At 43.7% G+C, this 21,947-nt stretch overlaps 1 protein-coding gene across 1 annotated transcript in view; it reads right to left on the bottom strand.

Moving 5' to 3' along the window:
• ITGA9 (integrin subunit alpha 9) overlaps window positions 1-21,947 on the bottom strand; it is a 584,270-nt gene that overhangs the window by 451,605 nt on the left and 110,718 nt on the right. Inside the window, exons 10-12 of the mRNA XM_087713055.1 lie at window positions 6,205-6,310; window positions 4,591-4,685; window positions 1,124-1,214 (exon numbers count right to left, since the gene is read on the bottom strand). Of these exons, the coding sequence (XP_087569181.1) occupies window positions 1,124-1,214; window positions 4,591-4,685; window positions 6,205-6,310 (292 nt within the window). The remainder of the gene's footprint in view (window positions 1-1,123; window positions 1,215-4,590; window positions 4,686-6,204; window positions 6,311-21,947) is intronic.

Below are 21,947 nucleotides of genomic sequence, written 5' to 3'. Positions count from 1 at the left end.
GGGAGATTGCGGAGGCTTGGAGGCGGTGAAGGTCGAGACCATCCTGGGTGTCTGCAACGGGATGGTGGAAGATGGTTGGAGGCTCCCTGCCCGACCCCGTGGCCAGTTCCGGCCCACTTGAAAGGACCTCCGCTTGATGGAATGGGCACTGGGGGTCTTTTCTGCTACCAAGTCCACACAAAGCGGCCCAGCCTGGGCTTCTGTAGCATCCCTGGGGCAAATCGCAGCTTGCTAACTTCAGAAGGAAGCTGGGCAAGGTGAGGCTGAGCCGCGATGATTCATGTCAAGAAAGGAATAATCTAAATAATGTTTGGTTATTAAGTTGAACAGACATTGGAGGCCAGGCCGGTCTGGCCTGCTCAGTTGCCACTTTCCCATCTGGCTGACCAGCTGACCAGATGGAGCCCCAGTTGCTGCCAGAGGGGTGGGGGACTAGGCTAGCATAAATGCTGTTTACCTGTGTGTAGGCAGGAGGCGACAGTTCTCTGGATCCACATGGTGAAGGTGAGGCAGGACAAGTGGGCAGGCATGACAAACCAGTGCAATAAAAATTGCTCTGTGGATGTGCAGAAGGAAAAGCCAAGAGGGCAGCGCCATAGACGCCATTTAAGGGACATGGCAGGCCTGGGTCGCTACCAGTTCCAGCAATCCAGGCCACCAAGTTGTTACCTATATGTTCAAATCTGTCCTATATTTTCATTACAAAATATCCCCATCAAATGATTCATGTCAAGAAAGGAATAATCTAAATAATGTTTGGTTATTAAGTTTATCATAATTTAATTCACCATATGCAGCTGCAATATGAATAGCTTCTATGTTTCTCAGAATTGATCTTAGGAGATCAAGTTTCATGATTTATGAATATACAATTACTGCTTATCTTTTTAAAGTTCATGTCATTTACATTCCATGATTTCTACTATTGGGTTCAGATCTGTTTCAAACTTAGTGTAGTCCAACCAACTTCTCCCTTTGCTCTAAATTCATTGAAACATGTTTATTGTATTAAGTAAGCACATAATGAAAATGAAAGAAAATGAAAGTATATGAATCTTTGATTCTTTAGTTCCTCCATTAATTTTATCATTTTTTTTCTATTAAACTGACTGTTATAGCCTACCTGGATAACCATTTCCATCCATATCAACTTCTCCAGAAATGGACTGGCCAAACATCTGCAACCATGGACTTAACTTTTTTCCAGATATCCTCTGCAACAAGCAATTCAGAACTTAAATCAATCAAACCAATCAAAAACACAATATTTATGTGTTATATACTTGATAAGATTCACTGCAAATTTATCTATTGATAGAATTCAGCTGATTGGTTCTGAACCATGTATTATCTCCAAATTATACAAATGAGAAAGATGGTTTATACAAAGGCATATATACACTGATATCAATGCTATCATACATATTTTATTTATTCATTTAATGTGTATGTTGCCCCTCTCAATGCCAAGCAATTCTGATGGCTTACAACATTATCAAGCAAAAATATTAAAGTATTCAACATTAAAAATGAACAAAAGTTAATTAAGTTAGGGACCAGTATACAAATGGAGTGGAGCTGGCATCTTTATTAACAATCTCTCCATTAATCACATCAAGCGTAGATTTCTCCATCAAGACGGCAGGCCAACTGGCAGAGCAGGCTTTGAGTGTATCCCAAAAATGCTACTTCAAAAGGCAACTGGACTTTTTTTTCCTTGAAAATAATTCTCTTCTTGACCAATGGGGTCAAGATGCAAAATTTTCTACTCTCCACTAGGGCATTACAACTGTCTCTAATGCACTAATACTAAGCCTCCTTTGTTTGAGAAGTACTAGATTTTTTGTTTCTTTCAGCAGACATATACTGGCTGTATTATATTGCATAAATCAGAAAAAAATGAGGCCATATCCCATTGAACAAATTGTTGACTCTTCTTCCCTACTTGTCCAATGGTGATGATTCGCAGTTCACCATTAGTTCCATAACATTACAATTAATGGGCTTGTTAGATTATACAGGTTAGTTATGTTGAAAAATAATAGTAGTGTCTTGCTACAAGGATGAACAAATAAGGACAATTAATATATTTTTAAATGTAAACATACAGGAACTATCTTTACAAGGAAATCATTAGTCTCTGACTCCTATTCTATTCATCCAAAACTTGCAATGCAGATGTTCATGTGTAATAAGCCTCTGCTCATCCACAAAACAAATATAAGAATTTTACTGGAGAACATTGTCCATTCTATAGGAGATTGATATTTCTTTGTAAGAGATGGGAATGCAACATTCTGAATTTTTGTTTTAGTTTATCCATTTTCCACTCACAAAATGGAACTCTAAATAAAAAGAACAATAGCCCCTCCCATTGTCAGATGGGAGAAATGGGAAAAAACTGCAGATATAAAAGCGGGAGAAGGAGCTTATAAATCTTCTATTCCAAAAAAAGTTATAAAGAAAATGTTGTCACTTTTGGAAATGAACAGAAAGCAGCTAGATTCCTCAAATTACATTTACACAAGAGAATGTGGCTTGGATTTTGCAGGGGGTCCCCATTAGGATGGTAAGAACACAGCTATACAATACTTATCCCACAGACATCTGCAGGCTATTAGAATTCAGGTTGGAGAATAATTCTACACAGCTTGGAGAGCTGCAAATGAAACCAAGGGCCAGAAAACTGAGCTTGATAGTATTTATTTAATAGAGACCATTATCTGCCAGCTTCTTAAGGTATTTCTGCTATGCCCAGGATTTTGCTATATCATTTGCTGTATCATTTGCTTTGTAAAATTTTATCACAGCAGCTGTAACTAAATGCCTCTTTCATCGTAATACGCAACAGTTGTGTAGTGTGTGTGTGTGTGTGTGTGTGTGTGTGTGAGTGAGAGAGAGAGAGGGGGAGGGAGGGAGCGAAGGAGGGAGGGAGGAAAGAAAGGAGAATGTTTTACAAAATCGACAGCATCTGGATGGTTCAGCAACCAGGCCCAAATCTTTCACCCTAATGTTACTGGTTCCAACAGATGCCAGGTAGGCAGACATTACAAATTAAACATCTAAAAGTGTTTGAAGGATTTGTGAGGCAAGTAAATGGCTGACCTACAGCCCTATCCATGAGAGAATGACAACGCAATATAATATAATCATCAGAAGCTTGAGGCAAAAAAGAGAAAGAAAAAAATGAGATCAAAGAGAAAAATGGAACTTTATGGGCAAGAACATTTTCTAAAAACCAAAAAAGATTCAGTGGTTATTTTAACTGTTTGCCAATATTAATCTCACTTTGTATAAAATTCTAATATTGCCTCAAATGTGGGGGGAAAGCAAACATTTCCTCTTCTACATGCAGATATCCTTAGCCAAACTAACATTATGCATCTGAATCCGTTCTGATATTTCCACTCTCCTCCCCATGGACAGAAATAATTGTCCATGCATCACAAATTATCACTTTCACAAACTATCATAAAAAGGAATTTAGCATATGTTATTGTGTTTTAAAGGAGAGTTAATGAATTCTAAAACAGTCAGCAAACAGCAGAACTAATCATCTGCAGACTTCTCAAATGATCTCAGAGGCAATCATTAACCTCTGACTTAGCATCCCTCATAAACCCCACCCAGCAACAAAGAAAAATATTTAGATCAGTAATTTAAACAGCTGGATTAAAAAAAATTCCCCCCTACCAAGCCCTTTCAAAAGCAAAAATGCAACACTAACCAGCTTGGGACAATAGGCTCATATTGTGATCTAGTAACACACATTCTGAAAAATCAATATTTATTAAAAGTAGCAGAATTGGTTTTAACTTCCACTATTACAGCCAAGAATCTAAGATGAAATCAATAGAAAAACTTTCTAGAAAGGCAGAAAGAAAATAGTTGAATAGATATTAAATCAAGTTGTTGTTTTCCTTATTTTAGCCCATAAAATCTTGTTATGGCATGTTATTTATTTATTTTCATTTATAACCCACCTTTATTATTTTTACTAATAACTCAAGGCAGCGAACATATCTAACACACCTTCTTCCTCCAATTTTCCCCACAACAAATGTGTGAGGTGGATTGGATTGAAAAAAAGTGATTGGCTCTAAATCACCCAGCTGACTTTCATGGTAAGGCAGGACTTAAATTCATAGTCTCACTTTCTAGATTGGTGCCAAGCATGAGATTTTAAAATGAAAATTAAAAAAACAATGTGCTTATGGACCTTCCCTTTTCTCTTTTTTTTCTGTTTATTTTGGGCTTGGGAGTTTGGATATTTTTTTGCCTTGATTTCTTTTTATTGTAGGAGAAGGACTTGCAAAACCAAGTGAGAGATGAAAAGAGGGATCAGAGGAGAATCACTACTGTAGCCACAAGTGAACTAAATCCAACTCCCCCCTTGATTGCTGATGACCCTTCTCTAACCAGATTCTAACCATTCCTTGAGAATATTCCTATGTATAAGCTTTTAGCAATAACTCAGTTAAATCATGTGTGAAACTGGTCGTTTAAGCAATAGGCCACTACCTAACTTTTAGATCTGTCCTAATTTAGCTTGCCATATTCTTGCAAATACTTATAAGATTTAATACTTACCATGGAATATCGAGGAATGATGCCCCCAATGTATCCATGATAAATATATACTGCTCCTGCATAGTCATCTTCTTTAGGAGCACCAATGGCAACATCTACGAAAGGCCAAGCAATATAAGAAGTGAAGGTGAATTCTTCTAGTTCTGAAAGTAGTTTTTTTTTCAGCCTACCTTCTTTAACACAAAGGTAGGAGCAACTGGCTTAGTGGCAATGAAATTTGCAGAATATTACTTCATTTCATAAACACTGGATTTCTAAAGTTAAACAAACCCTCAGATTTGAATTTCACCTAATAAAAACATGTGTTTAGTTTCTATAAATAATACCAATTATGCACAGGAGAATACTTACCCATCTTGGCTTGCTTGCAAGGCAGATCTTAGGTAATGGTAGATAAATCTATTAGTTGCACAGAGAATATAATTCCCTACCACATAGCCAATGCACAGTATAATCTCTGTCAAATCGTTTTCAAAATGTCCAGGTCATTAAAAGTAACAAATTTAGCAGAGATGGCTAAAATATCAGCATATCTCAAAGATCATTCAGACGAGAAATACAAGAAGATAGATTGATTATATTCAAAATAAATACGGGACTAAGAAATTCCAGATAGCTTATGACTGAAAAAGCAAGAAATGATATAATTTGTTTAGAGTTAGCTTAACAAAAGAGGAGTTAAAGCACAAATGAAAGATGATGCTAAGTTTCTTTTAGTTTATTTTAGAATATGATTGTTAAAGATTTATACCCTGTATTTGCTCTGGGAAGTCGGGGGGGGGGAGGTTGGGGGATAGATGGGTTCAGGTGGGGAGGGGAGGTAAATATTTGTAAAAGCTTTTTTTAAAAATTTCAATAAAAAAATGTCCAGGTCTTCAAAACATTATGATAATGTAAATTAGGTTGGATATGGGATTCAACATACAATCTAAATGTATGTTTTTTGTTGTTTTATTTTGTCTAGACAACATACAATTAGATCATTTAAGCTAGTTCAAATTGTATTTATTAACACATTGCAAAGTTGGTTAAAAATCACAACTGGAAATTTTAATCAATAGAAAAAAAACTTCCTATAATTTAATTAGCAGGAGCCAGTTTTAGTTGCATGTGTTAAGGTAGATTCAGGGTTAAGTATAAATTATTTCTAAACTAGTTTTTCCCCCCATGGTCCCTGTTTTTTTTCCCCTATTCAGTTCCCATTATAAGAACTGCCCAATATTTTAATCCAATTCAGCTTGAAGTTGCTTATTTTCCTCTTTACTACTGTTTGTCCCTTTTAGACCACTTAGACTACATTAGGAAAAATCAACTTCTTTCAAAAATTTGAGGTACAGTATTGAAAGAAATTAATTCCAACACCAGAGATTTTAAAAAGGAGCCCCCGCTTTCCTATTTTACTTACACATAAATGAGGCCCTTGGACATGCTAGACAACAAATATCACTCTTAAGCCAAAAATAACCCCCAGCGCACTTGTCTCTTTATTATATCAACAAATTATATACATATAATTATAATAGTTCAATATTATTATATGTACTCTGTAAATACCAGATTTGTCTTGCTAAAGCAAGAAAGAACAAGACCTGGTGCAAAAGAAAATATACTGACCTGGAAATCCATCATCATCAATGTCCCCAAGGGATGCCATGCTTTCCCCGAAGTGTGCGTTGTAGGCGTTATCGCCATCCAGAACACGTTGCTCTTCCATAACTCCCTAGCAAACAGGAAATAGGCCAAGTTAAGAAAAATAGAGGCTAGTGTTGAAAGATGCATGGCTGCTGGTGCTGGAGGAATCTCATATATATGTCCTTCAGGAAACACCTGGAACATATCTGGGATAAGATTCCTGAACTTCTGACCATATGCTTCGATCAGTGCAACTATTCAGATATTATAGAGAGGAGACCCATTTAAAATTTAAAAAGTACTGAATTGTTCCTGAAAATGGAATCTCTGGACCAGAGGTTGGATGCCAATTTTGTTACTACCTTCTTTGCATGCACAGAAGCATCCGGGTGGGTAGGCTGAGCCTCCCGCTGCCTCTACTACCGGTTCGGCTGATCCAGGCCAAACCGGCAGCAACCTAACTCTGCACTGGACTGAATCATTGCAAAGCCTAATACATGGCAAATCTAATTTATCAAAATCCAAAACATAGAAAAATCTCACAAATGTGAAAACCTCCATATGCGTTATTGCAAAAAGCTAAATAGCTAGCAAAGTATAATACTTTTATTCTGTTCAGATGAACAGCTGGAAGGAAATTTTAGCATACAACATATTCAGCAAAATCTCCCACAATCACTGGAGCTGGGATAGATAAATCAGTTCAATTAATGTTAAAATAAACATGTTGATTCATCAGCTGCAGAAAAAAATGTTATTTTTTTTGTTTACCCGCCAGTGAACCATACTGAACAGGATTGTTTTAGAAGAGGTATTCCCTTTTCTGTATAGTGAAACGGGATTCTCCTGTAGTATTAACAACAGCAGTAGGCATGCAACTATGTAAGAATATAGTTAATCAGGATTTCTTTAACAATGAAAGCCTTGAAAACAGACTGATAGTTGTAAATTTCCTGTAAAAGCAAGGGTTGAACTAAATGACTTTTGTAATTCCATTACATTCTAGGATTCTATATATAATAAATGAGATGAAAATGAAATTTTCCAAACCATGGATTTCTAATCTGAACCTTTACCATGGTTACATGCATGTTTCACTACAGTCTCTAACTTGTAGTATAGGTAACATTTATCATGGGCAAATTTTGGAACCGAGCATAAAAAATTAAGTCAGTAAATAGCTGTCCCATTCTAAATCTGAAAATTTCTGTCATCAGGTATAACAATGGGCTTAAACATTAAACATATCCAATCTTGAAATGCCCCATTCCCACTGAGAATCTGTAAATCTTGCTCTACCCATCAAGCGGCTCTCCTGCTTGATCCAGGGCTAATTCCCTCTCATCAGTTAACAAAGAAGAGAGCTGGGCAGCAGAAGAAACAAAGACTGTGCTGTAACAGTGTAGATGAACGGTGACTGGAACTGGGTTAGGTGACTTTATTTTTTACCTGAAACCTAAAGGAAATAAATTCTGGAAAAAGGACTCTTTGAAGAGAGAGAAAAATCATTGACCCAAAAGGAAAAAAAAGATATTAAGACAAAGTGCAAAACCTTTAAAAAAAGAAAGATTGGATCTCTAATTTTTATTGACAGTAAGGCATTTCAAAATGCTGGAATTACTTGTCAGAATTTTGAATATTTGTTTGAAAAATAAATGGAACTTGTTGGAATCTATACAATGTTGTTAAATAGAAGGCGCTATCTACTGGTGAATGGAATACTACTGGTAAATGGAATAAACCCTGAGAAAAATACTAATAAGACAGGAGAAAGTGGAAATAACATCTAGAGGACTGGTGTGATATCTATTGCTTTATATTTATCTATTCCATGACTACTGAAGCTCTAACATTGAAAATACTAAGTAAAGTGACTTTTAAATAACAGGAGATGATTGAACTTATGGCAAGGACTTAAGGAGACATTTGGAAATTGTCCTGGATTACCTAAAAAGAGCTAAATTGACTAACTGTGGGACATAAAGAACCATAATACTGTATTTCCGGAGAAGTAACATCAGGACTGAGTAAATGGTTTCCAGATTGACTTTCTGAGGGCAAAAATAATTGAGATAGAACATTGATAGACTACTGAGCAATATTTGGATTTATCAAAAAAAAAAAAAAAAGGCAAGATGTTTCAGCAGGGGAAAATGAGAGGGTTGCAAAAAGAATTGGTAGCAATGTTTCAAAGCATTCATGATACTATGACAAGGAATCACAGGGATATAATGGACTTAATGAATAACATAAATGGGAAGTTAGAAAGTGCTCCACAAGGGATAATGACTAATGATCAAAAGAGAAATAGAGGCGACAATGGAGAGACCAGGGGAAACGACAGAACTAAATAAACAAATAAAACAAGAAGAGAAGAGGGAAAAGGTAATAAAAACTTACAAAGAACTCAGGGAAAATACATGCTAAATTGATACTAAATAAACAGAAAGATATCTTTGAAATGGAGAGTTGGGCAGATCCTCTGGAGGTATAGCAGCAAAAGATGGAAGAAATACTTAAATTAAACATTTTTTTCATTTTTTCATTTCATTTTCACTTTATTTGTATGCTGCCCTTTTCCCTGGGGGGACTCAGGGCGGCTCACAGTTCAAAAGGGGGGGGAAGGACAAACAATTTACAACATGGAGACACTACATCATTTAAGAACACAACAGTCATACAATTCGAGTGGGGTTAGAATCGTTAACCCCAGGCCAGCCGGGACAGCCAGATTTTAAGGGCGGCGCGGAAGGACTGGAGGGTGGTGAGGGTCCGAATCTCCACGGGGAGTTCGTTCCAGAGGGTCGGAGCAGCCACCGAGAAGGCTCTCCTCCGGGTAGCTGCCAGTCTACACTGGCTGGCTGATGGAATTCGGAGGAGGCCTAATCTATGCGATCTTATCGGTCTAGTGGAGGTAATTGGCAGTAGGTGGTCTCTCAAGTACCCAGATCCAATACCATGGAGGGCTTTGTAGGTGACAAGTAGCACCTTGAATCGCACCCGGAGATCAACAGGTAGCCAGTGCAGCTCACGGAGGATAGGTGTTACGTGGGTGAAACGAGGCGCACCCATGATCGCTCACACAGCCGCATTCTGGACCAGCTGAAGTCGCCGAATACTTTTCAAGGGCAGCCCCATGTAGAGCACATTGCAGTACTCCAGCCTAGAGGTCACAAGGGCACGAGTGACTGTTGTGAGTGCCTCCCGGTTCAGGTAGGGACGCAACTGGTGCACCAGGCAAACCTGGGCAAATGCCCCCCTGGTCACAGCTGACAAATGATGTTTGAAAGTCAGCTGTGGATCCAGGAGGACTCCCAAGTTGCGAACCCTATCTGAGGGGCGTACAATTTGACCCCCCAGCCTGAGAGATGGAACACTTGGCCAATTCGTGGGAGGGAAGCACAGCAGCCACTCGGTCTTTTCTGGATTGAGCACAAGCTTGTTAGCCCCCATCCAGTCTCTAACAGCCTCAAGACCCTGGCTCATCACATCCATCGCTTCGTTGAGTTGGCACGGGGCGGACAGATACAACTGTGTATCATCCGCATACTGGTGGTATTTTATCCCGTGCCGTCGGATGATCTCCCCCAGCGGTTTCATGTAGATATTGAAAAGAAGGGGGGACAGGACCGAACCCTGCGGCACCCCATACATTAGGGGCCTAGGGGTCGATCTCTGCCCTCCGACTAACACCGACTGCGACCTGTCCGAGAGGTAAAAGGAGAACCACCGTAGGACAGTGCCTCCCACCCCCACCTCCCGCAGTCGTCGCAGAAGGATACCATGGTCGATGGTATCAAAAGCCGCCGAGAGGTTAAGGAGCACCAGGATGGAGGCATGGCCTCCATCCCTGTCTCTCCAGAGATCATCAGTCAACGCGACCAAAGCGGTTTCTGTGCTGTAGCCAGGTCTGAAGCCTGACTGGAATGGATCGAGATAACTGGCTTCCTCCAAGGACCGCTGGAGCTGAAAGGCCACCACCTTCTCAACAACCTTCCCCACAAAGGGGAGGTTGGAGACTGAACGATAGCTGTTTAAAACGGCTGGATCCAAGGATGGTTTCTTCAGGAGGGGTCTCACCACCGCTGCCTTTAAAGCGGGGGGAAAGACCCCCTCCCGTAGGGAGGCGGTAACAACCGCCTGGATCCAGCCTCGTGTCACCTCTCTGCTGTTTACAACCAGCCAGGAGGGGCACGGGTCCAGCACACATGTGGAGGCACCTACAGCTCTCATCGCCTTGTCCACATCCTCAGGGGTAACAGCTTGAAAATCAATCCAGCGATGGCTTACCAGATTATCCCTTAGTGCCTCGGCTGGTTCTGCAGAAATGGAGTCCAGGTCCGCCCGGAGCCGAGCAACCTTGTCCGCGAGGAATTGGACGTAATCCTCAGCCCTGCCCTGCAGCGGATCGCCCGTATCCCTCCTGTTTAGGAGGGAATGGGTTATCCTAAACAGGGCAGCTGGGCGCGACTCAGCGGACGCAACCAGAGAGGCAATATGTGTTCTCTTACACGCCCTGATTGCTCGAATGTACTCTCTGGTGCAGGTTGTTAAAAGTGTTCGGCTCGATTCGGATTTACTGGACCTCCATAAGTGCTCTAGGCGTCTCCTTCGCGCTTCATCTCCCGGAGTTCCTCAGTAAACCAAGGAGCCTCCGGGATCCACTGCCTCGGAGCGGCCGTAGAGGCGCAATCCGGTTAAGAGACTCCATCACTCCAAGTTCCAGGCAGCAACCAGGGTCTCCACCGGACTGCGGGCGAGAGTATCAGGAATGACCCCAAGCTCTGTCTGGAACCCCAAAGGGTCCATAAGTCACCTGGGGCGGAACCACCTGGTCGGCTCCTCCTCCCTACAGTGGGGGTTTGGTCTCCGAAAGTCAAGCCTCAGTAGGTAGTGGTCTGACCATGACAGGGGCAAGATCTCGCTACCCCTCACACCAAGATGACAATTCCACTGCTCCGAGAGAAATACGAGGTCAAGCGTGTGACCCGCTGCATGGGTTGGTCCCTGGATTACTTGGGTCAAGCCCATGGTTGTCATGGAAGCCATGAACTCCTGCGCTCCATCAGAGTGTTCACCGAGCGAAGGCAAATTGAAATCACCCAGAACCATAAGTCTGGGGAACTCAACTGCCAGCTCGGCTATCGACTTGAGGAGCGAGGGGAGGGCAGTTGCAAGGCAGTTGGGAGGCAGGTACGTTAGCAGCAAACCCACTTGACCCTTGAGGTCCAACTTCACCAGCAGGGACTCACACCCGACAAGCTCCGGAGCAGGGATCCTATGAGGTGCTAGAGACTCTCGAATAACAATGGCCACACCCCCACCCCTTTCCTGAGCTCTCGGCTGATGGAGCACCTGAAAACCCTCTGGGCACATCTCTACGAGGGGGACTCCTCCCTCCGGGCCCAGCCAGGTTTCAGTAATACATGCCAGGTCTGCCCTCTCGTCTAAAATTAAGTCCCGAACGAGAGGAGCTTTATGAACTACAGACCTGGCATTTAGTGACAGCAGCCTGAGGCCAGGGTCCTGATTACTCACACCATCTGGCCTTGGAGTGGGACTCGTAGGGCCGGAAGGAGGGATCTCTGTGACGTAGTGAGCCCTCCTTCCCCGGTAATGGCGTGCCCTAAAGTCCCCGCCATATCTGCCCCTCCCTGTTAAGACCGTAATGCTCCGGCCCACTCCCGTGTCCGTGGTCCCCCTACCCACCCCCATAATGCCCGCGTGCTCCGGCAGGCCCTTCGAATCAAACATCCTGCGGCTGGGATTGACCCAGGCCCCCCTAATACTTCTGCAGAGCACTCAGTATAGAGGGTACCTGGGTAAGGCCCCAGCCTACTTAGACATACACAGTCACAGCGCCATTCACTCCCCACTAACAATTTAAAAACACAGAGAGAATACAACAATAATAGGGGTTAAAAGTGGGCACATACAGCAACAGTCACATCATTCACACCACACTCATAAAATGCGGAGACTAAAGTTGTGCAATCTAGGATGGAACAAAGTGAGAAGGGGGAGGGGGAGAGGTACTCCGCTTCTCTCCCTTCCTATGGCAGTTAGTTGATAAGATAGTTATGAGCCCAGCTCCAATCCACTGAGGGTATACAGAGGGGGGGGTGGCGTTTCCCCCCCTCTGATAAGGTCAAAAAGTCCCAAAAAGTCTAGATGGTTAAAAGGACTGCCAAGGATGTTGAATCTGGGTTGCCAAAGGTGTAGCAAAGCGTAGGGTCTGGGTGGCCGTAGTGGTGTCACTGGGGCAGCAAGGGGTAATGCTGATTGAGCCGGTATAGTTTGTTCATAGGTGTAAAACTCTGAGGGCTGCAGTTGTAGGCAGGGTGGATAAGTGCCAATTGAGAAGATGGTAAAGATGACAGAGCAACGACAAAGAAATGAAAAAGGCACCAATAGTGGCCACTGGGGGGAGTCCAAGCTCCCAGCACGCTGCCTCTCCGGAGTAATAGTGCCTGATGTAAGGTGACTCAGTAAATAGCAATAATACTGGTCAGCACAGCACTCCTGAGGCAGTGGCAGCAGCTGGTGGTACTGGCCGCCACAGAGGGCCCGTCGTTGAATTTCCAGAGTTCCAGTCCCAGTCCAAGCAGTCCCAGTCCAAGCAGGCAAATAGTCAGGCAGTGTAAAACCCCGCAGGAACAGCGGCGAGATGGAAGAAAAACACCGCGCCAGGATGCAGGGGGGGGGGGGGAGTCAGCAGAGCTGCAGTGGGGACAGGAAACCAGTTCCTCTGTCTCCCAGTCCGGTCCAAACATCTCCTGGGCTCCCCACCCCCTCTTTGGGGCATAAACCAACCCCTCGGTGCTGCCCGGCCAGAGAAAAAATTCGGCACCTCTCAAAGCAGCGGGGCCGAAGCCGCCGCCTCTCGTACAGAGCCGCCGCCGCCGCTTCCCAGCTGTTCCAAAGGGCCGACGAGAGAAACCACACTGGGGGAGGTAACGCTGTCCCGGAGCCGCTCAAGGGCAGCCCCCTCCTCAAACAGCCACCTCCCTGGAGAGCCCGAACATTGGCACCCCACAGGAACCCCTCAGTTACCATATCAGGGGTCCTGGCTGCCAAGACTGGTCTCTTATTGTCTTCTAGTAATCAGAGCGATGAGGCTCGGCAGCCATTCCCGTTCTCACGCAGGAAAGATGTAAATAGAGAAGAAGACCCAACAGAGGTACTGAAATCCCAACACTGACCGAATCAGCGTAAAATATCAGTGAACAATTAAGAGAAAAGAAGCTAATGATGAATTGCTTCTCTGAAGTTCTTCTGAAGTGCAAAAGAATTTGCATGGGAGGAATTATTCATCTTTATAGCATCTGGGAAGATGCACGAACAGCCGGAGGAGGATGGCTGGAGGGGGCTCCCAGACCAACTTCTTCAGCCAAACGTGAGTTAATCTTTCCCCCACTTTACTAGTGAAAGCTGCAATGGACTGGAGGACTGGAGTGGAGATAATTATTCCTTCCAAACAGCGATAAATGAAATGACCCATTATCCTGCAACTGAGTTGAAGACAGATTTCCTATCAAAATGGGAAGTTCAACCCAGCCAACAATAAGGGATTTGGCCAGCATCTTTCACTTGCCAACCACCGGAAATTGGACTGCAGCTTGTGAATGAAGCACCACCAAATTGGGCTTTCTTTCCAGCACATGGATAGCAGAGGTGCCACTGGGCAACATGTGAAAAGCGTCCAAGCCAGCAGAGGGGACCTTGGCCCATACCCCTCCCCCGCCAGCCATTACTGGTTGAACTGCAACCTATGAATCAAGCAACCCCAGGTCATGGAGGGGAGACATGCCAATGGGCACTTGCTCTCCCTCAGCAGATGGCACCATGACAGATAACTGGGCAGTGTCCAACCCAGAGATTGACCACCCCACTGGTTCCAGTCTCACTTGCAATGCCCCAACAGGTTCTTACCCGAGCTTCCTACAGAGGAGAGGTCTCGACAATGGAAGAAGGGATGATTGAGGGGAAGGCTGCAGGATGGATGGTGGAACAATGTGCACCTGCAATGCCCCAACAGGTTCTTACCCCACCTTCCTACAGAGAAGAGTTCCCAACAGTGGAAGAAGAGAGGGTGGAGGGGCCGAAGTCACAATGCTCTGAGATTGCAGTCGATAGTTTTGCCACTGGGGGGTCCCAACGGATCTAAACTGTCCCGAAGAGACAGTGAACAGGAAGAATACGTCTTCCTGATCTCGGGGGTATCGCAAAACCCTCGAAAGAAGCAAGAGAATTTCTTCAAGCCAGTGACAAAATTCCAGCCACCAGGCTGATGAGGTCGGGGCGGCCCCAAAACGGAAAGAATGGAAAGTGAAACTGTTTCCAGCTGGTGAGGAATCTTTATTGCTTTAAAAGAGAGACTGCCTATAAAAACTTAAAAATTGATTTAAATTAAAGAATAGAAGAATCAAGCGGCAAAATTAAACTTCTAATGGCTTTGGACAGTGGTTATCTCACTTTTCTAAATACTATCTTTATGGATGGAATCTTTACAAGCCTTTTAAAATGGATGGATTAAGTCTTTTTTCCTACTTTTTCTCTGTGACTCTGTGATTTAAAGATCAAAGTTTGCCTCTTTCATTGCTGCAGGTTTTTTTTTAATTCATTTAAAGATTGGACCTCTTTTTCTAATTTGAAATACAAAATAGACATAAAAAAAGAAACATTTTAACAGTGGTACGTTGCTTGAATGCGCAGAGGCTTTGTTGATTGGAGCTTTGTGTATCCAAGCTGAACTTTCTCCTTTCTTCATGGTTTGTTTTGACAGCTTGTTACAGAGCGATAGGGGTAAGCCAGATGTCCCTTTGAAGTGTGTTTTCAACCAGAAAAGAGGGGAAAAACAGCTTTTGAGAATCCATGTTTTAACATTAACAACCTCCCAAGCAAAAGCAACTGTGCTTCTTAAGATGGCACAGTGTCAAGAAGGTATACAGATTGTAAACGTACAGACAATATTTTCAGAATTACTAAAATTATCAAATACACGTGAGAGAATAGAACAAAAATTGGAATACTTGGAGCAGCTAACAGCAAAATATGATGAAAAAATGAAGATGTTTATCAAATGCAAAATGAGGGAATTGCAACCCAAAAAACTGAAGTGGAAAATGAATATAAAGAGATTAAACTTGCTGATATTTATGGCAATTGGTTTGCTTTTGAAAATGCAAAGAATGGAATATTGAAAGAGGAAATAAATGAAGAGGAAATCTATCTTACAGGGCAAGACATAGAAGAAAAAGAAAAAATTAAAGAATTTATGGACTATGAAACCTTATCAGCAAAAATATTGATAACATTGCTGACAATCAAAGATAAGCGGAATAAAGAAACAGAAAGAGGGTATCAAAATTATATAAGAGATCTTACAAGCAAGAGTTGCTAAGAGAATTCCATACAAAGCTGATCAGAAGATGTTTAGAAGATTAATACCACAAATGGCAGAAGACATGAGCAATGTTCCCTCTTTTTTTTTTCAGTGTGAGCAGAAAAGTATAGTGTTTGAGCGGCACATTTTCATGCCTGAGCACCTGAATTTTTTACACAGATGTTCCACCGAGGAGTATGAAGGAGAGAATAAAGGTGAAAGAACGGGGAGACCGTGATTTTTTTTATGCACTCTTCAAAGCAGTGGTGATGACCTTTAAACAGATAAAGCAATAGCTATGGGAGTAGACCAAATCCAAAGGTCATTATGGGCCAGTGTTTTTATCTGAGCCAGTCAAAATGACATACATGAATATACAACCACTCGCATTCTCCAGAATTTGTCAGTATTTTTTTTTTAGTATCTTCTTTCCTTGATGAAGAATTCTGAAGAACTCGAAAGCTTGAACATAGCTGTGGTGGAATTTTGTTTCCTTCTGAGAGATGGGGAGTGGCGTACGATAACCCATGCACCCCTGCATGATTAAAAAATATTTGAAAAACAAAAACCCAAGAGTGTTGTGGCACCTTGAAAAATAATGGATTGATGATCATTCCACCATCATCAGGAGCACCGCGTTACCCCTGCCCCCTCCTCCTCCGCCGTGCTTTTGAGGAGTCATCGGGGCTTTTTTTCCTGCTCCCGCCCCTCCGCTGCCTTCCTACTGGCTCCCGTAGCCTCAAGGCTCCTCAAAGCCGCAGCGCCGGGCAGCAAATCCGGCGGTGCTGTTAGAGGAGGAGGAGGAGGCAGCAGCAGTTAGTCCGGTGGTGGCGGGGGCTTCACAATTACCATCAGTCACCCTATGCTCATCAAAACAAGTCCGGGGCCAGTTGGCCAGCGCCTGCAAAGGACCTCCTCCCCAGCTTCCGGAGCCTGTGGCAGTAGAAATCACTGTGCAGGAGTTGAAAAATCCTGCACGGTGTTTTCTTGCCATGTGCGCGGCCGCACAGCCACACACCTTAGAGGGAACAGTGGACATGAGACTGTTTTGTCATTGGAAAGATACAGGTTGATAGATGGAAGAGTATAATTTAAAACTAGTTAAACTTAGTGAAATTTAGTGATAATAGATATAGTTAAATAAAAAATTGATAATAATAATGTATACAATGTGTAGTGTTATGATAATCAATAATTGGATATGAATATTGAATGATATCCATGAAGGGAAGATCAGAAAACCTTTTGGATTATATATAAAAATCAATTAAGAAAAAGAACTAAATTAGATAGAGTCAAGTTTTGGGGGAATAGGATATAGTCAAATAAAGAAGGAATAATGATAAATAATTTATATATAGGTATGGGAACATCATAAGGAAATTGGATGTAAATTGTAAACAGTGCTTTGAAAAGGAGGATTGGAAAAATTTGTTACTAAATATTATGGATGTTTAGTTAGAATAGGACATAAGGACTCAGTACTATTGGAGGATTTTAGAAATATTAATTGAAAGGCCAGTATGTGGTTATGTATTAAATTTTAGTATATTTTATGATGGACGTTTAAACAATGATAGACAAATAAAACTGGAGGTATGATGATGGTAACATATCTAAACATTGGAGTTAAAATATTTGAGTTAATATGAACTATACTTGATGACGGTGAAAGAGATGCACGAAAGCCTTTTGTAACCAACTGAAACACTTTCTACAGTATGTAAAGAAAGAAGATTTTGTATGTCATGTTTGTTTTGAAAATAAAAAATTATCTTTAAAAAAACAGTGGAAGAAGAGATGAATGAGGGGATTACTGCAGGATGGGTAGTAGAATAATGTGATGAGGTGCACAAGGTCAAACCTAAGGTTAGAGATGCAACTAGGTGCTGTCCCTCGGGGAAGCCAATAAAATGCCAGCGTTGCTGTCAATTTGGCCACAGAGCATCAGGGTGCTTGGCTCCAACCCCAATATCACAAATGTGTGCACCAACCGCCAGAGTGGTAAAGAGAAGGCTCCAGAAACTACCACAGAAGAAACATCTGGGCCAACAACCTCTGGAAGAGGATCCCCAACCTAAGGTGACAAAAAGTCCTACCAAGGGGGAGGCCTCAGAGGAGGGAAATGCGGAAGACGACCCAATAGTTAGTCCACCCATCTGCCCCTTTACAATAAAACGCAATCTCCAAGTGCCAGAAACGGGAGTGGAAGGGGAAGTTGGGGCAAACGTGGACACCGGCTGTACCCGATGCTTAATCAGCATGTCGAGTGTGGAGCAAACTAGGTGTTCTGATCCCCCCTCCAACCTGCAAATCACCCAGACACAGGCTTGGCTGTTTGCCACTCTTTAATCACAGCTTTATCAACTCCTTTGGCCCAAACATGACTCACATTCAAGACTAGTTGGCAACAACCCAAAATCCAACAGGCACTGATACAAGACAGACAGAATATTCCAATACTGTTTCAAAGAGCTGTATCTTGCAAATAACCCCTCCCCACTTCTTTACTTATATACTATCTTGGGAGGGGCCAAGCAACAACCACCTTATCGTCTCTGAATCTGCCTTCGCAGCTGCTGCTTCCGTTTTTCCACCCTTGTTTGTCTTGTGTCAGGATCCTTCCCCACTGCTTGCCTTGAATCCTCCCCACTGCTCCATGCCTCAGGCACCTCCTGGTGACCAACCAGCCTCTCTTGTCCCTGCTCTGAGTCTGAACCCTGCCCAGGGTCCTTCACATCTTCCCTGGCAGACTCATATGGTTCATCGCTATCCGAGTCCAACAGCAGCTCAACCAGATCCTGCTGGGCCACAACACTATCCTTCACCGCAGGGCCCTTCCCCTGGGTTTGACACTCAGGTGCGACCTTGAGGGATATCAGGCATGGTAGGCCCGCACCAAAGCAGGGGCATGCACATCCATCGCATCGGCCCAAGTCTGACCCATCGTCCTTCCAGTCCACCAAGTACTGGAATCATCCCTTTAGCCATCTCGAGTCCCAAATCCAGGCCACTTCATGCGTTAGCTGCTTCTCCACCTCACATGGTGATGGCTGGGGGGGGGAGAAAGTTTGGTGAAGAGGAAAAGCCGACCACTCAGGGATCAGGAGCGAGCGATGGAACACTGGGTGCACTCGCATCAAGCGTGACAGGGTCAGGCGATAGGCCACCGGGTTGATGACGGTCTCCACCGGGAACGGCCCAAGATACTGGTGGTCCAACTTCTTAGCCGGCCAGTGGGATGGAAGATGCCGCGTGGACAGCCACACGCAATTCCCCAAAGTCAACTCCAGCACTGCACGCTGAGACCTATCCACCACCCTCTTGTAGTCCTTCTTAGTTTGCTTCAGATAGCGGCGCACCACTTGGTGGATTCCCTGGAGCTCCGAGAGGAAGTCATGCGCTGCAGGGACCAGGGAGTTGACTGAGGTAAGATGGAAAAAGTGAGGGTGATACCCAACGTTAGCCATGAAGGGTGTCATTTGTGTGGAGGTATGTTGCGAGTTATTAAATGCAAACTCCGCCACAGTCAGGTACTCCGCCCAGTTGTTCTGCTGCTGATTCATGAAGCAGAGCAGGTACTGCTCCAAGATCCCAATCACCTTCTCCATCCCCCCGTCCATTTCGGGATGGTGGGCCGAGTCCAACAGCTCAACCGGATCCTGTTGGGCCGCAACACTAGGTATACATACAAGACCCCTAAACCATCCCATTTGGTTCGAGCAAGTGGATGGAACACTGATTGGAGGGGCCCCAGCCACTAAAATTACCAAGTTGGTAAAGTTGATGATAGGCCGCCACTATGAATTCCTCAGATTCATTGTAGCTCCAAGAATGCAGGAATTATATTGGGACTTGCAAGGCTGGACAAGTGGGCGCCTACAATAAATTGGGAGTACAGCATTAGAAAATTATCGGCTTTGGGCCGCTACCACCGATGGAGCCAAAAGGGCACCCAGGAACGATGGGATCCAACAGCCCAGACCGTCCGGAACTTGCAGCACCTGCAGCAGACACCAAACCCCCATGGATCCAACAAATACCAAAAGATTACTGGGACTTAGCCCAGTGAGGAAGATTGCAACTATCTCCCCCCCGCAACCGGCCCACAGATTGTGCAGTAGACTTCAAACCGGAGGCTAACTTAACTGAAGCCAAAAATGTACTCCATGACTCCCAAAGAGATGGTTGAATTGAGGAATTACATAAACATCAATTTGAAATAGGGCTTTATTGAACCAGCGAAGTCGAAAGTAGCAGCCCCAGTGCTCCTCACAGAAAAGAAAGATAGCGAGGTTCGTCTCTGTGTTGATCTGCAAGCCTTGAATGTGGTATGCGAAAAGAACACTTATCCCCTTCCCCTCATGAAAGATACATTAAACCACTTGGCAAAAGGCAAGATCTTTACCAAGCTGGACTTGAGAGAGGTGTATTACCGCATACAGATCAGAGAGGGAGATGAATGGAAGACCACTTTTAACACTCCCTTTGGCAGTTTTCAATACAAAGTCATGCCATTTGGGCTACAAGGAGCACTTGCAGTCTTCATGTGATACATAAATGTTGTGCTACATGACCACCTGTACAGCAGAGTGCTTGTTTATGTACATGACATCTTGATCTTCTCTGAAACCCTAGAAGAACAGGTGAAGCTGGTACGCTTCACGGCCGCCAAGCTATACGCAAAGTTGTCGAAGTGTGAGTTTCACAAGACCTCACTAGATTACTTGGGTTATCGCATCTCCAACAAGGGGATAGAAATGGATCCAGGAAAAGTGAAAGCTGTATTAGACTGGAAACCTCCAAGTACTTGCAGACAACTACAAAGATACCTTGGATTTGCAAATTTCTACAGGCAGTTCATTCCAACTTTTGCAGAAATTGCCCTCCCATTAACTGAGCTATTAAAAACAGGGCCTTCCCCAATGAAGCCAGAAGCAAACCGACCCCTGAAATGGAAAATGGACTGTCAAAAAGCCGTTGAGAAATTAAAACGGCTCTTTGCCCAAGAGCACATACTGCAACACCCTGACCCCAAGCAACCATTCATAATCCAGATGGATGCCAGTGATGTAGCAATAGCTGCAGTGCTACTACAAAAGAATAGAGAGGGCCAACTTTTGCCATGCGCTTACATCTCCAAAAAACTCACCACTACTGAAAGGAGGTGGGCCATTTGGGAGAAAGAACTATTTGCGATCAGGTGGAGCCTTCTCACGTAGAGGCATCTCTTGGAAGGGGGGTATATGCCGTTCAAGGTCTGGACTGAAAAACCTCAAAGCTATCCACGCCCATTATCTCCCAAACAAGTTCGCTGGGCACAATACTTCCAAAGTTCAAATTCAACATTAAACACATCCCTGCAGGGAAGAACTTGTTGGTGGATGCTTTGTTGAGAAAACCGCAGTACAACAGTAAGAAGGAAGAAGTTGTTCAACCCATCATTTCTTCCTCCCATCAACAGGTGGCCCAGGTCACCACCCGACGCCAAGATAAACTGATGACAGAGTTCAAAGCAGTACTCGCGGCAGACCCGTGGTTCAACAGTAACAAGGACATCCTACCGATGAGTGGTGGTTTAGCCTGGAAGGGGTCCAAACTATACGTCCCTGCGGGGCTGAGGCTGGAACTCCTACACCAAAGCCATGATGCAAAATTAGACAGCCACTTTGGATTCCTAAAAATGCTCCACCTTGTCAGGCATCAATTTTGGTAGCCAAGGATGAAATCGGAAGTGGAAGATTATGTAAAAAGCTGTGCTACTTGCGCAACAATGAAAACACAACTGGGGAAGGCCCCTGGACAAGTGGCCAGCCCTAGCCGACCATGGGAAGAGATTGCAATCGATTTCATCATCAAACTCCCAGACAGCAGTGGAAATAGAGTAATTTGGACAGTTATTGATTTGTTTTCCAAGCAGGTGCATTTCATTGCTTGCTCAGGGCTGCCGTCCACAAAGAAATTAGCAAAAATGTTTGTGAAACACATTTATCGCCTGCACGGGGTGCCCAAGAGGACCATTTCAGACCGCAGAGTTCAGTTCACCACTAAGTTTGGAGAGAGGTCCTGAGATCCATTGGGTCCACACAAGAACTGAGCTCAGAGGTTCATTCCAGCATGAACGGCACAGAGGAGAGGGCCAATGTGTTGGTGGAATAATACATACGGTGTTATGTGGGCTATCAGCAAGACAACTGGTCGGACTTGCTACCTTTCGCTGAAGTGGCGTACAACAATGCGGTCCCCAGCAGCACTGGATTAACTCCTTTCCAGATTACCAGTGGCATGGAATTTGTTCCCATGCCTGAGCTTCCTAGAGAACCTCCCTCCTCCATGTCTC

The sequence above is a fragment of the Thamnophis sirtalis genome, unplaced genomic scaffold (genome assembly GCF_051295495.1).
Source record: "Thamnophis sirtalis isolate CommonGarterSnake01/CBP01778 unplaced genomic scaffold, rThaSir2_p1.2 scaffold_4, whole genome shotgun sequence".
NCBI lineage: Eukaryota > Metazoa > Chordata > Lepidosauria > Squamata > Natricidae > Thamnophis > Thamnophis sirtalis.
This window is presented reverse-complemented; position numbering and strand designations above follow the sequence as displayed.